The sequence below is a fragment of the Saccostrea cucullata genome, unplaced genomic scaffold (genome assembly GCF_032062105.1).
Source record: "Saccostrea cucullata isolate Sc308-1 unplaced genomic scaffold, CSIRO_AGI_Scuc_v1 ctg1207, whole genome shotgun sequence".
Taxonomy (NCBI): Eukaryota; Metazoa; Mollusca; class Bivalvia; order Ostreida; family Ostreidae; genus Saccostrea; species Saccostrea cuccullata.
The window spans coordinates 241,820-263,563 of NW_026928115.1; the positions used below are offsets into that span (position 1 = coordinate 241,820).

The window sequence follows — 21,744 nt, forward strand, 5'->3', positions numbered from 1 at the left end:
CTTAAGGTATCCGATCCATATTAGCCTCAGATTCAAGGGAATTGAATGCACAATAGATATGTATGGGCTGAATAATCAGTGTAGTTAGAACTAATTTTCATCTTTTACTTTTAGTATAAGAATGTAAGAGTGGGACATGTCCTAATTTATGACCTTTTCCTGCCCTTGACGAGTTATCTCCCTTTGATTTTACTCAATGAAAATCAATTTAAAAAAATCTGTCTGGTAAAAAAAACATTTCTAATTGTTTTTCTATTCCCAGTGATTAAATACATCTTTCCACCATAGCATTTTTTTTTATATTTGAAGTATTTATTTCTTTATCTTAAAAAACTTACTTCCTTCCATAGACTTCAATGCAATCTTCAATAATTGATTTCTGCTTAGGTAATAAAATTTTTAAAAATTTCTCTTGGTTAATCCCTTTCTACTCTAAAATGCTTTAAAATTTTATCAGAATATTTTACAAACAATTGATATTTAAGGTTATAATATGGGTCGGATACCTTAAGGAGTATTTATAATTCAAAGCGTTTATTAATCTGTTGTATAGAGCCTACGAACAAAATTCTTCCACATTTATAGTATAAAATTACCCTAACTTGAATTATTATCAGGTGCGGTCTGTTTCAACGTGAAATTACCATTTTTTCCAACATTCTTCATATTGGCACTTATTCCCTTTTTATCGTATCAATTTTGCTTGTTCTTGTCACAATTTATTGATTTTAAATGATAATGCTATATTTTGTAAAAGAATATATATTTGGTTTATAAAGTGGCTTTCATTTTTTTGACTTTCAAATATTGAATATTATAAGCTTTTTCTATTGTATTATAATTTATGTTAGGCATATTTTTGCCGTTTTATACATCGATTGTGCTGGGTTTTTTTTCTCTTCTTCTTAATAATTGTGAGTTGTTAGGTCGTTGTTGATTTCTTACCGAAATAAAATAAAAAAATTGTCAGCATATAAGGTAGGATTCTTCTCACATTTCTTGTATTTAAAATTAATCAAATTTTCACAGAATCAAGAGGACAATATCAGTAAGTCATGGTATCAGTGATATTTAATTTGACCGTTCAATATTAAAGGCAATGTCAGGTCAAGGTCATTACCTTTTTTTCTGGACATTAAGAATAAAAAAATCACTGTTTCCATTCATGCGATCTCTACTTGAAATTCAAGAGATTGAATGTTTTTCTTTTTGCAGAAAAAGATACAACCGTTTTGGGCCTATAAGATGAAATTACCAGATTGACATGGATAATTTAAATAAAATGGATATTTGCTTATCCGAATTTCCTCTACTTTTCTAAATTTTTTAGAATGAATTAGTTATTTTTATATGCTTTCTATATTAACTTTTTCCAGTTTTCATATATAGTAAAGTTGTCGCATTAAGGTACAAAATGATACAAAAACTAAAAGTGTTGATCGTTTACTAAGAGAGAAATAACACTTTTTACGGATTTTTGGCTCAAATCTATACTTAGATTTGAAGCATTTAAAAGCCAACATAGTTCTAGTATGTGTGAAAAATCTTATTTATTTGATATATTTTGAAACTTTGTCCCTTATTATTAATTTAACTTACAATTGAAAATTTCGTCTACTCTTTGATTACGTAAAAATTATAACTAAATTCAATGTTCTATGATAATTTTGGGAAGCAGAAAAGAAGATTTTTTCATACGCCATCATTCTGCCAAAAGTTTTTCCTTTCAAGTTCTCAAACACAGTTTACCATTTCTATTTAAAGTTGTCTAATTGTGATGAGGGAAGAAAATATGGTCTTTAAAATCTCTTACATCTAAATATATAAAGAACATCAACAAATGTTCATTGAATATTCCATCTAGTCAGAAACCATAGAAGAATCCCACCTTAACAGAGACAGACACGGCATGGTACTGTAAGTCATATTTTATCCCATATTATATACTGTATCTGAGTTAAAGACATGATTTGATTAATTCTATGCCCTTTAGAGATTTTTAATTTTATGTAATCATCATATATTTTTTATTCTTCATATTTCATTTAGTCTGATAAGGGAAGTCTACTTCTGAGTCTTGTAGTGTTACAGTGTATAAAAAATATTGACTAAAAGGCGTTTGAAACTCCTTTAATTTATGAACTTATGAATATCTTTTTAAAAACCATTTTGTTTAAAAAGTGAGAGAAATTACATGTTATATAGATGTGCTACTTGTAGGAAAGCTGTTAAATCACAATAACAAATTGTTGCATTTACTTCAATACGTTTTATCTTAATGAACTGTTACACAGGAAAAATGTCCACATGTGTTAAACATATGTTAAACATGTGTCTAACATATATTTTTTACACATGTAAAACACATAAAAAGAGCACACATGTATAGGGTGTTTATTTTTACACATGTTAAACATATGTTTCACATGTGTTTAATATGTGTAAAAATAAACACATTGTATATTTATACATATGAAACATGTGTTAAACATGTGTTTTATATATGTTATACTTTATATGTGAATTATACGTGTATAATATTACTGTTGTACTTATTATCATTTTTCTACTTTTTTTCATGCCTGTCCACATATGTGAATCATATGAAAAGGGCAGCATTTGTAAATCATATGAAATAGTTACAATGTGTTCTCTTTCAATATTTATCACAAGGAAAAACACATTCTTGTACACATTTAAAAATCAGATATTTCTGCTTTAGATGAAAATCCATTACATTCCAATGATCTATCTTCATGGGTTCCCGTGGGGATCCGGGTTAGAATAGGTCCTCAGTACCCCCTTGCTTGTCGTAAAAGGCGACTAAATGGGGCGGTCCTTCGGATGAGACCGTATAAACCGTGGCCCCGTGTCACAGCAGGTGTGGCACGATAAAGATCCCTCCCTGCTCAAAGGTTGTAAGTGCCGAGCATAGGCCTAAATTTGCAGCCCTTCACCGGCACTGGTGACGTCTCCATATCAGTGAAATATTCTGGAGAGGGACGTTAAACAGTATACAATCAATCAATCAATCTTCATGGGTTAAATATTTGAAAATTAATATCTTAAAATGCTTACACAACTTTTTTGATAAATTATTTTCATCAAGAGAAATAACTTATTTTTCAGTGTACTTTCTAAACATGAAAGTATACAAACAAGTCAGTGGTATTTGTCGATACATATATTTTACATATTCTAAGTTGAGTACAAATTATAAGATTTCCACAAAATGATTAAATAGTTAAACATGCATACATGTACAAATGAATAACATAATTAGTCCATGTACTTTTTTATAAATATGATTTGACATGAAATGACACCAAAGCAAAATTGAAATATCACATATAACATTTGTCATGTATTCTCTATTGTAAATTTATGAAAAATCAAGTTATTTGATATTACAGCATACAAATAAGAATGGGAATTAAATCTTTACAGGTCAAATGCAGACAAGATTGTGTACATCATCCCAATTTCATAATCATTTCATATATTTTCTTGTTCTTTTTCCTTCTGTATCTTTCAGTTTTCTTCAGTTGTCCTCCCTCTGATCTTCCATGAGTTTGACCTTTTTGAACTCTGTTTGAACTGTACCCAAAATGCAAATCCACCATTTCTCCCTTTCCTGAACAATTTCTTTGTGGCACAGAATGGTCTCTACGAAAATTTCAAAAGTAAAAATAAAACAATTCTTAAATTACAAAATCAATTCTACAAGTAATATTAAAGTTCAGCAAACAAATGTATGCCCAATTCACCAACACAGATATGATACGAGATAAAACTAATGTTATACCCAGTATATGTCCCTATACTAGGTGTTTTGTGGAATCCTATGATGTAATTTGCAAGACAATTACACTGTTGGAAGATATGTTTCATAATAAAGTCAAAAAAGCATTCTTTTTTTTTGATTTTGACAATTAAATTTGGAATGTTCAAACAGTATTACTAATTCATATTGCCAAAAATTAAGAAGATTCTGACACAAATAATTTATTTTTGGACAAAAAATACAACAGAGAAGTAGACAGGCAGAAAAACAGACAGCGTGATTCCAGGATATCCCAAAGATTGTTGGGAAGAATATAACAAAGTTTATTTAACACTATAACAGTGTATAGTTACCTTAATTAAGCTTTTAAGCAAGTCTTGGATCTGGGGATTAGTTCTTATGAGACGCTGACTGTATATTGAACCTGTAAAACAAATATTCATGCAGTAGATATCTTCTAAGCACAACTAAAACTTAATTAAACTACAAAACTACAAAAAAGAGAGAGTACATGTTTGTAGGTTCTTAATAGTCTTAATTAATATCTTACATTTTACCAGAAACTATGTTCTCTAGTGTTGGAAAAAAAATTATAAATGTCAGGTACATAATAGATGTAAATATCCAATGGATTAACTAGCTGATGTATTTTCAACAATCATCACATATGCACATGTACTTGTACCTTGAAAGTTGGATGTCACTGTTATTATTAATTTTTAACTGAAATTCAAAAATTCAATTACCCCCCCCCCGAAGTCATTTACAGTACATGTACCAGTTTCATAGCTTTTAAAGCCAGCAAATTCTATTCATACTTTCCATATTTTAAAAGTGCACTGGATTAAAACTGTTTTATGATAAAGAATAAAATTATTGTAGTATTGAGTTGGACTTATTTTTTATAAAGTCGTGCAAACAATATAATGTAGAATTATAAAGGAACAAAAAGAAATTATCAAGAAATATTTTGTCATGAAGGAGTCCTTACAGATGTTTACTTTGATTTTTTTATTGCAAGTATTTATTTTTACCTTTAATATTGCGATGATGCAATCATCTGTCAAATCAGCCTTAGGATCAATCGCCAGTCTTATCATCTTTGGGCTTTTTAGACGCAGCACTTTGACACTGAACAGGTCCAGTCCAAAGACTATTTCTACCTACGTAGGTATTAATAGCTACGTAGGTATTTAAAGCTACCCAAAGTAGCTATTTTTACCTACTTTCTGCTTTACTTGCATTTTGTGGCCAAATGCAAGCACGGCGCAACATGGTGAGCACACAATTTCTTTATACAGTCACACTGATGATGAATATGACAAAAATTTGGCCAAAAAATGAAAACTTCGTATATTATCAATTTTGCATAGAAACTAATGTAATATTGCCGATTCAGGAAGTAATCATTTTTTGGCAAAAATTTTGTCGTATTCATCATTAGTGTGACCATATCAAAAAATATGGTATTCACCATGCTGCGCCGTTTGGTCTCTTGGTCGCAAAATGCATAAATTATATAAAGTAGGTAAAAATAGCTACTTTGGGTAGCTTTAAATACCTACGTAGCTATTAATACCTACGTAGGTAGAAATAGTCTTTGGACTGGACCTGCTTAACATGTAATATTTACGTTCATTCAGAAACAAATTTATCCAAAATTACTTACCTGTATACAGATTATAAAAAATAGTAATGCCTTTAGCCTAACATGTAACCGCTTACATTCATTCAGAAACATTTTTCTCCAAAATTACTTAGGCCCTACAGATCACTATCGTTAGGTTTACGAAATGCATGACAAGTCACAATGATAAGAGTATTACATGTACATAGAAAGTTTATACGCACCTGTAACTATAATGAAATGATATTTAAACAATATGAATTAAAAGTCTTTAAAAAAATTGTTTGGAGATCACTTAGCCTACCTTTCCAATACACCAAGCACGTCTGCTTCAGCAGTGACGTCAAAAATGACGTACATTTTCATCCGATAAAAGACAAAACCGGCCCGGAGACAAATACGGAATTATTTTAATTTTACTCAAGAAGTAAGCCAAGCCCAAAAGATTTAAAATGAAAAGAAAATGAATTTATTCTTTATCAATTTTGTCTGATTAATGCATTATAACAGAAAAAAAATTGTGAAAGTTTTTTTAGAAGGGAAAAGGGGGGGGGGATCTAACATTTACAAATTCTTTTGTACACACATATGAGATAAAACTTAAACATGTGTATAACATGTGTATATGAATACACATACTTTTTATATAAATTAAACATGTATAATTCAAATAATTGAATATTTATTTTTTTCTTTTTCAAGCAATGCTAAACCTTATCAAACTTGATCACCAATGCCAAGTATATACCTTTAGCTTTGCCTTTGTATAAGGCTTGTACATGCGGGTGAAGATATAAATACATAGACTATGTATTATTTCACTGTGGATATGAGTTAGTATGACAATCCTAATAAATTCATTTAAAAAATAACACCCTCTGATAAAAGAATGGCAATTATTCCATACACATGACAATTAAAAGATTCTTTCTTTTCCCTCTCCCGACTCAGTACTAAAAACAGATCAATAGGAATGTTTTCAAAAATATTCAATATACTTTTTGAAAATATGAGAATATTTTAGGAAAAACGAGCTCTTGCAGATAAAAACATGTTTGAATACGCGAGTGTTAAGCAATCGGATGGAGAGGGCACACAAACAATGTTTTAAAGATGGTCAGTGATTGTACTGCTATCATATAAAAACGTTTTACGTTTTATATCAAAAACAGCTAATTATAATCAGTTAAGTTCCTTCTGTTTAATTAATAATATTTTTTAATCTTTTCACGACCATTCCGTGTTGAAAAAAATCCCAGAAAGTTGATTGAACAAGCAGAAAAGCCCTTGAATGATTTAGGACGAATGATTCTTCATTGTATATATATATATATATATCGAATTACTTCCATAGCAGACCATTTATATTAATAAGGAAATCCAATCCCCATATACACTGTACCTTACCAACGTAGCCAGGTAATTACATGTATATAGTGAGGACTTGTATTGGAAGCATTATTGTTGTTTGAAGGGTTAATGTTCTCTAGAAAATTGTCGAAAATTGTGTCCCGACTTCTTAGTGAACACATGTTAAGCTTAATATCATTATAGTCTACTTTTGTGCCATCTTTTTTCAGTATTTTTTTTGTTGTAGTCCAACGATTTCGTTTGACGTATATACGTGTTTATAACTGTTTGATTTATGACAATAAGAAAAAATCTTTTAATTTTTTTTAAACTAATCATGTTTGAGCTCAGCTGATATATAATAAAAAATCATAATGCATACAAGAATAAACGTGGTAAGATTCGTATGGCACATCCTTATGTAATCAAATCGTTCGTGAATAAAGTACTTGTCAGTCGTTTCACTTTACGTCCACCTGTAAACTGTTAACAAATTTTAAGCTTAATTTAAAAGAAAACTGTACCATTTTCATAATTCTCGAAAGCATTCCTTAGACAAAAGGATTTAGACTTGTTCAAAAAGGGACATATCCTATTTCAAGGTGAGAACCATATTATAATAAAGAAGTTACAGTTGTGAATATATTGTTATCGAAACATACTGTTATAAAAAATCAAAGCTTTTTATTTGCTTTGAAATCATTTTCAAAACATTTTAACAAGTGTGAATTCAAAATAGTTCAATCAAAGGTCAAACATATATGTAGAAGCTAAGGTTTGGACTACCTAAAGGTGTTGCATACGGTAATATAGGGTATACACAGGAAAATAATTTAAGAATTTTTTTTTCTGAAGAAAACAGTCTCGGTCAAAATATCTACGAGGGGTTATCAAAAAGTCCGTGGACTGAGGCTATAAAATTAGTACTATGTCGTCTGAGCTTACAAAATTTATAAGGAACATAAAACAATAAAAACTAGAGGTACTGTGAGCGATGGGCTCACTAAATGATACCCCCCGCCTCCCATATGTGTATAAATGGCAGTGCCCATGTTTTGCTATGGGAAACCCAAAATATGTGTCGGATCAAAAAGTAAAATAGGAGGTGCACAATGGCAATATGTAATAAAGATTCTGTGAAAGTGTCATCAAATTTCATTTAGTGGTATAAGAGGAGTTGCGGATAAGAGATGTGTACTCCAAAGCGTAACAGACAGACGGACAGACAGACAGACGGACGGACGGACGGACGGAATTAACGATTACTATATATACCCTCCCGCTTTTTAAGCAGGGGGTATAAAAAAAGACATACTAAAAATTTTAGCTTGATTTGGTCATTATTTCCCAAATTATTATAAAATAAACAAGACATGATATGATCACCAGGCGCCGTCGCCATTTAGTCTCATGACGTCCGACAACGTCATTATTATACCCCCCGCTTGAAAAGCGGGAGGGTATATAGTAATCGTTAATTCCGTCCGTCTGTACGTCCGTCCGTCCGTCCGTCTGTTACGCTTTGGGGTACCCATCTCTTATCCGCAACTCCTCTCATACCACTGACGGAAATTTGATGCAACTTTCACAGAATCTTTATTACATATTGCCATTGTGCACCTTTTATTTTACTTTTTGATCCGACACATATTTTGGGTTTTCCGGCCACAGGAAAACATAGAATTTTTCACCAGTTATAACCATATGGGAGGCGGGGGTATCATTTAGTGAGCTCATCGCTCACAGTACCTCTAGTTTAAACATTTCCTAGGTGTATACAAGTGTTTCCAGGGGCAAAACTTTATAAATTGTTGGAAAAGGAAACCCCTCCCCCTTTTGACGTCATTTTCAAGGCAATATTTGTTTCGATACTCCGTGTAAAATTTACGATAAAATTTCATAGATCTTCCAGAATGAGGGAAAAATTTAATATTTTATGAAAAAATAGTGTCATAACATATACCTGAACTTACGGGATATTTGGATGTCAAATGTTCATATCAAAATAGTTTTTCTTAGTTACAATTAGGTCGGAAAAAAACGTCGTTTTCGAGGTTGCGCCGCATGGACCTACCATTGCTTACAAAGCATTATTAATTTATTTAAAAAATAAATTTTATGATTTGTGATTTATTCTATAAATAGAAAAGATTATGATAACTAAAAATTTTAAAATTCATTGATGTAGCTAAAGCGGTTTTAATTTTATGGCGCTAGTCCACGAACTTTTTGATAACCCCTCGTATATACAAGTGAAGAGATTATAAAATTTTCCTATCATACTTGTATTCTAACGGAATTTTGGAGCTGAGTAAGAAATCAAACTTTTACATATTACAGTAAGGGAAAAATCTTATAATTTTCAAAGTAATTTTAGAGAAATACATGTAACTTCATAAACATTTTGATATTGATGTCATATCAATATACAAGCTTCCTTCAGTGGCACAGATTCAACTTTGCAGTTAAAATCCCCGCGGGGGCGAAAGTGATTATATTAAAAAATTCAGTTTATTAAAATGACATTGGAACCTTTGATTGGATAGAGACTAAATTCCTTGATCAAAAGTATACAGGAAAAGATTTTCTTGATAAATATTCATTTTTTATTCTGATACATGTATTTCAACATGTATACATGTACCAGTTAATCGGGGCATAGTGTTTCACAAACACAACTTGTACACATAATTATGTATTTCTTTTTTTTTAACCTTAGTGTTTGACATTCATTTACAATAACCTTATCTAATCTAATACATGCAGGGTCATAAGGGTTTCACACACACATCTTTTTCATCTTCTGTTCAAATCAACATTCAATTGCCGAACATCAGACTGTTTTTCCTAACATCTATAGCTTATATTGGTTTAGAAATTGTACGTCTAAAGATCATGCTCGTGGGTAAACTAAACGTATCACAAATTGAGAACAATGTTTTTTAATCCTTTGAAAAAATCACAAAATAACCACCTTAACTATTCTGAGGGAAGAATTGTGATTTTGCATAAAGAATCATAAGAGAAGTGTAGAATCGTACGCATGAATGATCGTTCATGTAACTCGTTAAAGCGTGTGTTAATTGTGCAGAATCACTCCTGTTACGGGATCGTTCGTATTTGTTGTTATTAATAAAACTGTATCCACTTTATCTCCCTAATTTTACGATACTCTAGGGCATACTTCGAGTAACATTAATTTTTGAAACATGCTAATGACAGATAAGTTGATGTCACAGATATTTCAAAACTCTCGTTGAAGTCAGCATTTCGTAAATTCGTTATAATGACTTTGTTGGAAGTAGAACCTCTCACATGTTCGAATGTTATTTCAGAACAATTGTTACACCTTTTATAGTATTTTGAATTTAACTTTGTCTCCTTATGAGTGAAATTCCCAAGGGGGACGTTAAACAACAAACAGCAGAACACACCTCAGAATGTTCCCTATACCTAATCTATGCAAGGGTTAACTGCAGATATGTGAGTCAACAGGGGGTTCTTAGTCCCTATCTCTACTCTGGAATTTCCAGGGGCCCGTGTGTTATGTGCACATGTAACTAACACATTTGTGTTAATCATTGATTTTTTTTTTCGATCGCTCCTTGTTATGTTAATCTTGTCAAATTTGTAATTATATTTACTTTTTTCTATTACTAACTTAATGAGAAAGAAAAGAATTCTATCTGTCTAAATTTTAACGTTTACATTTGTTGTATTTTTAATGTATACAGAAGTGGCCAATATTATAAATTATTATGAACAGGTCACCTTTTATCTTCAATACACGGGGTATTCAATACGTTGGTATATGTAATCAATGTCGTCGGATAAACAATTTTCAACAAGGCAAATTACTTATCCGAATATGAAATTTGCTGAGCATATTCTGAACCTGAAGCTTGAAAGAATGTATTATTTCTGAAATAAATTATTTGTGTTTATTTTCTTTTTGTTTTACATGCAGCTGTATTCCAAACACGTATCCTATTTATTTTTGTTTACTTTGTTATCTGGATTTTTACTACTTCATACGTGTTTATCATTTATCTGTGTAACTATCTGGTTAAGCGTTTCGACTATTAACTTACTCATGCAGGAGGTGGTGAATCCGCCATATTACTATTCTTCTTTAACAAAAGATATATCGGAACTTTTACTATTTCAAAGTTATTTATTGAGGTAAACATTAACACTAATGTGTTTAAGACAGTTAGACAAGACAACGTCCCATTATGCCAATGGAACGAAACAAGACAATGGTATATCTTTGGATTTTCCTTACCACACTGTTTTGCTGGATAGTAAAATGTGTAAGTTAAAATTACGGATTCTTGATTTGAAAATACTTATTTTACTTCTGCTTTTCCATAATGTGCTGATTAAACACCTTTCGACCTAGTTATACAATGTATATTGGTGTGAAATGCTAATGAGTCTTCAATTTTTTGTTTGCACCAGCAGTCCTCGAAAGTGCTCGTATTTCCGGGAGTCATCACTATGAGTAATGTCATTTCCTTTATTTAGTTGTGGAAATCGAATATTCTCGTCATATGGACGGTTAGTTATGTATAAACCCCGAAAACTGTATCTTTAGCTTGGTAGTGGAATCGGTTGAAGATAAAAATCAAATACCTTGACAACTGAATTACATTGTATTTTTATTATTAAGACAGATGGGTTACATTATCAATATCATGCAGTTCTTTCAGACGACCTATTAAATAGGGAAAAAAGTGTTTCAATATCAAATTAAACGAGAAAAAATAGGGGGGGGGGGGTTAAGCCCCCCATTGCCTGTGGTCGCGCAATGCTGTGGACAAGTCAATCTTTTCAACTTACAATATGGTGTTTGCTTACATGGAGATTTTATAAAACCTCTCTTATTTTAATCTTTATTTTGCAACGAATATATGAATGATTATTAATTTGAGATGTTTATTATTACAACATTTGTATCAATCGAACACGTGATTACTCGGTGGTTATGTAGACTTTCAGTTACATTTTCTATTGTACCTGTATTCATAGAATACAAAAATGTGCAATGAAGTCGTATTTTTTCAGTTCATTGAATAGCAGGTTTGGTTAATTTTTATAAAACGATAACTGTAACAAAATGGCACACCCGTGATCGAAGGAGGTTAAAATGAATATTCGTAAAATGTTTAGTAGACCCTCTCTCTGTTTCGTGTACAAGGAAATTTCATGTTATTTTGATAGAGAGATTTAATACACAGGGCCGTTATCTACATACATGTACGATCAATGTCTCAATCGAGCCTCGATATTGAGAAGTAAGTTGATGAAACGAGGATATCAAGATCAACTTTTTAAGACCACAGTTCGCAAATTCTGTCGATATAATGAATTTATTTGCAAATACAATTTATCGTTAAGTGAATATTTACTGACTGGCCCCCTTTAAGATGATTATAAGCCCATATTTTCACAATAAATTGTCTATTGAATTTTCGTTTATTCGATTTTAAAAGAGACTACAGATGTGTCTCTGTTGATCTATTGTTATTGTTTTGTCCATCATTATTTATCTTTAGAAACAGATCTTTCATTGTGTATGTACATAAATTGCATCAGAGGTTGTGCTTTATATGAAATATTGCAAAAAAATACTTCAATTTTAGACCATTTTTAAGGAATTTACAGGATATGATGAAAATGACGCATTTCATGACGTCACAATACGTCTCGTCTTGATCAATAAATACGTGATCACCAACACTCCAGATGATGAATACTGCATTTGCAACCTAAACTGAACGGTTTTGACTTTTAGAAATTCTCAGGGCCAAATAAGGCACAAAACGGCTCTCAATACTTTAATTCCTTTTAATACTTTTACTAAATCTATGTCAAAATTTTAAATATGGAATATCCCTATGGAATACCCAAATTAAAAACATAAATTTTATTTTAAATTAAAAGGGTAAACTGAGCGGCTATTCTTTCCCAGTGTATGCCACATTATCTTGTCCCAGGAACCAATCAGAATGGAGAAATAGGTCATCTGACCTAAACTGTACAGAGAGTAATGGATACATGTGTATACCTAACGAGAACATTACACAGCTGTTGGAGTTTTGTTACAGATATCCAAAGATACCAGTTGAAAAGAGTAAAAACATTTCAAATGGCAATTTGATTTAAAACTTTTTAAAGGAGAATTTGTAAATGTAAAGTAAACACTAAACATTGTTGACATTATTGAATTGGCGATAACTATGATTCATAGTTCAAAAAATCAAATTGATCGTTGTACATGTAAGTAATGTAATGATGCATTATTATTAACACATCATATTAACGCATCAGCTTTTTATTTTGCAAGTATTCTCTCGCAACTTTCATAAGTCCAAACTTTTTAATAATGACAGTATTACATTGAATACATAGGTATATGTTTGATCCTGAAGAAATCTACATTTCTTGTTGATGCCTACAGCTGTAAACAATTTAGAAATGGATGCCCCAATAAGTTGTATTGGAGTGATGAAGTCTTTAAATGTACGTATAATGTATAAAGTATGTTTTTCACACATTCTTAGACGGTCATTAAAAAGGTTACATATAAAAATATGCAAAGATACATGTACACTGTACTAAAAAACAAAATATGTCTTCAAAATTTTGTTAAGACTTATGGTATAAACTTTAATTTTGTCATGACGTGTCATTTGAAAAGCTGTAAATCGTATAAAAAAGAAAAATAAGTGTGTCTCCGATGTAGATTGATAACTGGCTTAGGACTGTAAAAATCGGAACAGAGATAGAACATAATCCAATGTGATCTTGAATACTAAGCATTGTGTTTTTATGAAATTTAGATGTTATCTATATACTGTAAAAACACAAATATTTGTGGGAATTAAATTTCGTTTATTTCGTTGTTAATAATTTTCAACGAAATTAAATTCCACAACGATGTTTTTATTACTATAATTTGAATAGGGGTACATTTAAAACAATGAAACTAAAGGCCCACGAAACTATTGTTGATGACAAATCAACGAAATGATCCCCACGTAACCTTTTGCTTCTACAGTATTTATTTATTTAATTTTTAGATCAAAGTTGCCTTTCTATTGGAAACAGATGCTTTCTTGCTGAGCCTCTCTGTACTGAAAAAAGGTACATATGTATGTGATTAGTTTTTCTGCCTCAGATGGTTCAAAATATCCGCTTTGTACAAAAACCCTCTTTTTTGTCATTCGCTGTTTGTTAACTTTTAATTTTTTTATTTATACTCCAGAACCGTTAGGTCAAACTTTAGATAGTTTATCTAACAAAGTATTCGCCGATCAAGGGAGAATGATACCGACGTAATAAATATACTATCATTAAAAAAGAGTCTTTCAAAAAGAAAAAAAAATGTCATTTTTCTAGGAAGTATAACCCTTACATATGCATCTCCTACTGTTTATCTCAAATATTGTTTGTTCAAGGTCGATTATTTTCTTTTTTACATTTTTATTGCTTAAATTCTACCCCCATCGTGCTTAAAATACATCATTCTTATTTAAAAAAAAACTTCGTGTACAACAGTCCATCTAAGTAAAAGATTTTGTTTATTGCGGAGATTTGAATTTGTCTAATCTTAACCCAACTGAAGTAAAGTGAAAATTCAAACTTGTCTTTAAAAAAAAAATTAAAAACAAAACAATCTAAAATCTGTCATACTCCAGAGTAAATAACAGTGAACATTCAAAATGTTCTGTAAGACAAGGAGACACATTGAAATCCCCCGGACTTTCTTTCTCTCTGTGATTTAAAAATAGTCGTATATATGATACAGTTAAATACTGATTTATCTTGAAAAAATCAAGTTTCTTAAACCTCAAAACAATTAATAGTTAGAGTTTTCTCTCATGTAATGGATATTAATACAGTCTCAAATATGCAGGGTTGAACGATTTATGATTCATTAGTGCTTTTATATGGAAAAATAATATTTTTGCTTTTAAATAGAATTGCAACAATTGGACCTACAGAAACCAAGGGTGACGTCAGGGCAGGGGATGTTAATGAAAACAATTCATGGGTTTGGATCCTAGTTACAGGCGTATTTCTGCTGTTTTTACTCATAGCTATCTGTGTGCTTGTTATCATTAGAGGAGGAAAACAGAAGACTTCTGTCGGTATTAAAATATCTAAATAAGAAAGAAAAAAAAAAGAAATCCCTACGCAGCAGACTCTCATTCACCTCTACTTAGTGTGTTTCAAGATTTTAATTGATTTGATTATTTCAATATTAACTGGTCTACTACCGATATTAAGATTTTCATCTAATTCATTATCCACAATGCAACTTTAGTCCGAATGTGTAATTTGTGTGTTTCTATTCAATGCATCTTAGAAAAAAAGTCATTCTTTAGTTTAAAATACAATAGAATTTATTCAAAATAGTTAAAATAGACACCGAACTGATTGAAAATCAAACGGATATATATTTTTTACATGATATTATAAATCTGCTATTTTTTTTTCTTTTTAATTCAGTGGCGAAGACTCAAAATGGGGAGGATGATATTCCCTCTAGAAGACACAGCTTAAGAGAAAGAGATATAGATAATATGGGTAAATATGTCCCGTTCATGTCTTTTACTTTATTTATTCAGTGACAATGTAAATAAATAACGAACAGTGGTCGATCTTATCAATCTAAAAAAGAAAAAAAAATTAAGAATTGTAAGAAGGGCATACAACACGGATGGGAACTTCAGAGGGGGGATCAAGTCTCTAAGAGGAGTAAGCAACTTTTCTTGATCAGTCACAATCGCTTTTAGCCCTATTGCTCACGTAGACAGAACATTCAGAAGTCAAATTTAGTTTTTAAATAAAGCTTACAAATTGGGATGAAAAATGTCAGGCAAAATATATCCCAATGATAAGTTTTATTTGCTAACAAGCTTTAGGTCATTTAAAGAACACGGATTCTACGAAATGATGACTGTAAACTAGGTTACTGATATCTATTTTGAATATCAACACCTTTTTGTCGGTAGCTTGCCTCGGTTAAAACAATTATGATACTTAGAAATAAAAGGTCAATGGGCCTTACAGGTCACCTGAGTATCATGTAATAACTTTCCTACAATTGAATTTGTACCCTGAACCCAGGGGCCATGGAATTAACCATTTTGGCAAAGACACTTTTTACATCATAAATATGTTCTCAAATCATTTGCATTATACCAAAGAGCATATGACAAAAAAATCAAAGAATTAATGCATTTTCACTATATAATCATTATAACCACACCCAAACACCAGAACCCCTACCCAAGGGCCACAAAATTCTGCATTTTGAAAAAATCATTCTCACTCATTTTAACAAAGTTCTTAGTTTTTATCCCAATAATACCCAGGAGCAGAGAAGAAGATTTTCAAGGAATTAGTGTATGTTCATTTATCTATATAACCAATAGAATAGAATATAACACCAGAACCCACGACCAAAGGGCCAGGAAATTCACAATTTGAAAGAGGCATACTAATTCAACGCAACTATGAACTTGGTTACACATGTAGTTTATTTAATGCCCAAGAGCAGAGAAGATTTTTTTAGAAGAATTAATGCATTTTCACTTTATAATCAAAAGAGCCCTGCCTTGAACAACTGACCAAAGGGCAATGGTTTTCACAATTTTGGTAGAGGCAATCTCGCTCATTATAACTATGAACTTACACATATAGTTAGTTTGTTTAATACCCAGGAACAAGGAAGTCTAGTTTCAAAGGATTAATGTATTTTCACTATATAATCAGTAGAACCACGCCCCAACATCAGAACTCCTGCACCAGGGGCAATGAATTTATCAATCTTGGAAGAGGCATCCTTATTCATCATAACGATGTACATGTTTGTTTATTTCATGACTAGGAACAGATCAAGAGAGGAAGATTTTTCAAGAAAAATTAATCGTCACTATGATATTAATCGCGCCCCGTCCTACATGTAAAACCATAATCCCCGACCCTGAGGCCATTAAATTAACAGTTTTCGAAGAGGCAGCCTTATTCAACATAACAATGTATTTGTTTATTTTATTTAATGTCCAGGAGCAGAGATGAAGATTTTCAAATAATTAATGCATCTTCACAATATTATAAAAAGGGTTCTGTCCTAACACCAGAAAAACTGACCCAGGGGCTATGACTTTCGCAATTTTGGTAGAGGCATTCTCGCTCATTATAACTTTGTACATAGATTGTTTAAAACCCAGGAGCAGAGAAGAAGATTTTCAAGGAATAAATAAATATTCACAATATAATCAACAGAGCCCCACTCTAACATCAGAACCCTAACCCAGTGACCATGAATTTAACAATTTTAGTAGAGGACTCAATGCTGATTCCAATCTTGCCAACAGTTTTACTGCCTGATGTCCAGGAGTATAGAACCATATTTTTAAAGGTTGATTTAAGTTGTTTTGGCCGCACCCCTCAGGCCCCAGAGGGGCAAGGACAATGATTTTTTTTATTTCCCTTCAACCATAGATGCTTTGTGCTAAACTTGGTTGAGATTGGTAGAGCGGTAGCGGAGAAGAGGCTGAAAATGTCTAAATAATAACACAGAACGAACGACGCAGGACGACGACGGACGAAAACCTTAACGTAGGTCGCGGGTTTGCTGACGTCATTAAAACTGGGTACGCAATTTATATGATTTGGACGACTTTCTTGTGCACATCTGATTATGACGTCACGGTGAGAAAGGGAAAAATACAGTACATTATCTAGCTATACCTTTTATTGAAATTGGTTGTTTAGTGTAACCGTATACATAGAACATGCTGAAGTTATAAAAAATAATGAAGGCCTATTTTGATTCGAATGACCATCACTGAAAGTGTTAGAAAGCGTTTCATTATGTGTTATCAATCACATTATGTGTTTTCAAACGCATATTCTCGGGTCTATTCTGAGAGCACATGTACTTGTTTCGGAAATAAATTTTAACCCTTGTATCTAATATGATTTATAAATATTAAATACATGTATTAAATATGTATAATTATAAAACAGGTTATCTAACTCCGATTTACACTCGATTCCCCCTCCTCAGAAACGCACTCATTTTAGTGTACACTTTCAGTGGAAAAGCACTAACAAATTGTTTATTGCCATTGTTATCTACACAACCATATATGGCTGGCTGCAGTTCTGTAGCTCTCCGAAAAAATAATTTGACAGACCGGAGAGCTACAGTGCCACCCATTGAAAAAACTGTATATTTATTGCGCACAAAAATGTGCGCTGTTTATCGATTTATTTCTCCATGTTTTTAAAAATATAATTTCAAAATATTGCTAGCCGTGTACATGTATTCTCAACATAAGCTTTCACTGTTTTCACAACAAAACATACCTTACAGTTGCTGTTTATAGCCCTCCTTGCCCTGAAGTCGAGATCATAGAAAATTTCGTCTGTTTATACCGTCTTTTGGTTTGTTAGATAATTTGGCCTAACGCACTTCGTGTAGATGTCAACTACGAGAGTACTTGATAGAAGAGTAGGGAATTTTTTGAAATCTAATTTTTTTGCAATTGAGGTAAGAATTTGGAAGAATTAATCCATACACAAGCGCAAGTTTTTTGCGCAATAAATATTAAGTTACAGTTTTTCAATGCGTGGCACTGTAGCTCTCCGGTCTATCAATATATTTTTCGGAGAGCTACAGTTCTGCAGCTTATATATGGCATGCCTTTGTTTTCATTTATCTCCGTAAACAGCGTCAAAACTCGGCACACCGATGGAAAGTCGAACTCAATTATGAAAAGGTATGTGCTAATCTCGGACAAATCTATATACAGGTTGATCACAAATTAAAAACTGCTAAGGCACTTCCGGGGTAATACTAATGAAAAATAAACTAAATTATACACATTTTTTGAGCGGCACTGACCTCTTGTAAATAACCACAGGCACGTAGGATATGAACCCCCCCTCCTTTCCATTTACGTGCTACATGTAACGCCGGGGGTAAGTAAACTTTTCCCATTTTAAAATTTTAACTCCACGCTATATGTGCATGTTGATTTAATCGAAATATTAACTAATCGGAAGCACATAAAGAATTAATTTTATATAAATTGAAATCTGAAAAGGAAAAAGAGCGTGTTTCAAATTTATCGATGTCTGCATATTCCATGATTCTCCACGCTTTAGATAGTGATCAAGTGAAGATAAAGTGAGGCAGACGTCGAGAATAAAAACAAATTGCAAGCCATCTCTTTTTATTCGAAAACGAAAAACATGTATTTAAAAACAGCGTAAAGAGATAAAAAGGTTAACATTATTAATAACATGCAATACATATTAAAAATCCAAAATAGTTAAACCCCTAAGAAAAACAGAAAGGGGTGTGTGGGGGGGGGGGGTTCGATACTCCAATTGCCTGTGTAAGTAATAGCACGCGTTGTTGCTAGTAAGTAGTTACATGTACATATCTTATTCGCTGCGTTGCTTTCCACGTTCATGAAGTAGAATCAATGTTATATGTATACATTGAAAGTCTAAGAACAAAATAAAAACGCTTTTTCTATCCTTATACGTATATATAAACATAAAATAAAAACAAGTTAAGATTCATTTTAGTTATTCGCTGCCTCTTTGTAAACTTAAACAAAAACATGTTCAGTATATACACTGAATGCATTAATGCTTATACTCGGGAGGACATTTGGCGGAAATTGATTCAGAAGAAGTTATTGTTGATTTGATAGCCTTGCTGAATTTACTAAAGAAAAGGGATATATGCAAAGCGTAAAAACATATTTCGGGGTTGGGGGTGTTATTTTCCTTGACTTCTATATTTTCCTCGTACCTACGACTTTTCAAACAAACTTAGATCACAGATTTCCGATTTCAACGGGGATTGGGAGTCTTTCTTTTCCAGAGGGGAATACAAAATCACTATTATTTTGCAAATTCCGGCGAGAATCCGCGCATAAAAAAAAGAAAGAAACGGTAAGAAATAAACACATAAAGAAAAAATATATATATAAAAAAAAACTAAAGGACTGATTGTTGGTTTACACCTTTTACGTGAATTTACCTAATATTAGACGTAATAAGCTGAAAGGGAAAAATGTTTTATATTTATTTTATTGAAATATTATGATACTGGTCATTTAAAAGCTGATATACGTGAATTTCCTTTTTCTTAAAATCCGTATAATTTTTTTGTGCTCTGTATACAGGATCGATATTCGCGACGTCAAGCGTGACGTCGCGATATATTATGACGCTGTTCTTAGAAATACTACATTTTTCAATCTAAAAATAATTATCTACAATTAAATTATGAAAAAATGAACCCAAAGACATATTAATTTTTTTTTTTACATAGATTTATTTCAAATCAATTCTATATTTAAATACCAAAGGATAAAAAATTCGTCTGAACGATTTCAAAGTTATTGATATTTTTTTGAAAATCATATTAAATGATGAAGCTAATCTCCCTGAATAAATTGATATATAGCATGTGTGCATATTTTAAAAAAAAATATGAGTTGGAGGGAGACGCAAACCTTACCTTAAAAGCAAATATCGTGAAAATATGGTGAAATTCATATGGAGTTCAGGTAATAAAACAGGTATGCTAATTTATTTTCATCGATTTGATTCTCTTTAGAAGCCAGTCAGCTATATATGTCTCCCAGTCAGCCTTAAAATTTTCTCTGTCATTGTGACAAAAAAAAAATCATCAGAACAACAATAAGCTGTATGTTTCAAAACATAAGATTTGTACAGATGGAAAGTTTGTCTTTTAAAATACTTGGAAATTGAACTAGAATCCCGAGTTCAGCATGGTTTTACGAAAATACTCGCTTCATATGTAAAAAAAAAATCCAAATCATTGGGTAAGGTTTCGTGCGAATGTGTGGAATAATTATTTTGCTGACGGGACGGTGAGTTTTAGGTGCACTTTTTAGGCAAAATAGATGTCATTTCAACTACATAATTTACTCAAAGAAAGTATTAAACTCCGGGGTATTCTTGTTCTGTCATCTTTTTTGCTAAGGAAAATTTGGCTATTAATAGAATTCAATTGATTTCGTTGTGGTGGTGCACGTTTTTGCAATAAATAATAATAGTTTACGTTTTTCAGAGGTTTTGGTAAATCATGAACTTAATTTTCCAAGTCTAAATTTCCCGAAAAATGAATTATATGCCTTCTTAACATATCCGTGTTCTGTTACGTTAAGAGAATCTTTTAAAGTATAGGAGTCAAGTAAAATCATTTTTACTTGTAGAAGAAACTCCATTCATAAAATATGAAGATGAAGAACGGGAAATGGAAGACAAGCAAGATGAAGATGCTGAAATTGCACTTTTGTCGGCAAATAAAAAAACCTTGGAAAAAGAAAATATTTCTTCGGACAGATATTCAAGTATGTAATTTTCTAATTCATAAAAATATCCAAAGTTATATTATAATTCAAGATAATAAATAATGAGAAAACAAATCTGATCGATAAAACTTTTAACGTGCAATCGAAAAATACAAATGTTATGAAATATTTCGGGTAATAATTGGCTTAGAATCATCAAACTTTGAGTAAAACACCATGCACGTTATTCTTTTATGAACAAGTGATCTTCACAATGTCATTTAGACAAGTATTTTTAAACGCGTATGGACTTATCATATTTTAATACCGATGATGGAGTCGATAGCAATATGTGAATATTATACTATCTTGCTTATTTAACCGATTATGGTGAAGCTTGAAGTTCTAAAACTCGCAAGATGTCGTCTTTAAAGTCATGGAATGCATTTAAAAATTCTAAGACAAAGGTTCTATGTTTCAGAATGCCTGAACTTTATGAGAGTTGTGTTTAAATCTCATAAATGAATCTGTGCCCTCTACAGACTGACTGACAGAGATTCCCTGAATCAAAACTTTCTTAAGTCAAAAAAACTTTTTTTTTCTCATTTTTAAGTTACTCGTGT

At 31.6% G+C, this 21,744-nt stretch overlaps 1 protein-coding gene across 1 annotated transcript in view; it reads left to right on the top strand.

Moving 5' to 3' along the window:
• The first annotated feature begins 10,862 nt into the window (after nt 1-10,862).
• The window catches only part of LOC134276460 (uncharacterized), a 46,481-nt gene continuing 35,599 nt past the window's right edge, over nt 10,863-21,744 (top strand). Inside the window, exons 1-7 of the mRNA XM_062758712.1 lie at nt 10,863-11,074; nt 12,708-12,897; nt 13,176-13,286; nt 13,847-13,910; nt 14,748-14,917; nt 15,279-15,356; nt 21,044-21,181. Coding sequence (XP_062614696.1) covers nt 10,997-11,074; nt 12,708-12,897; nt 13,176-13,286; nt 13,847-13,910; nt 14,748-14,917; nt 15,279-15,356; nt 21,044-21,181 — 829 coding nt within the window. The 5' untranslated portion in view covers nt 10,863-10,996. The remainder of the gene's footprint in view (nt 11,075-12,707; nt 12,898-13,175; nt 13,287-13,846; nt 13,911-14,747; nt 14,918-15,278; nt 15,357-21,043; nt 21,182-21,744) is intronic.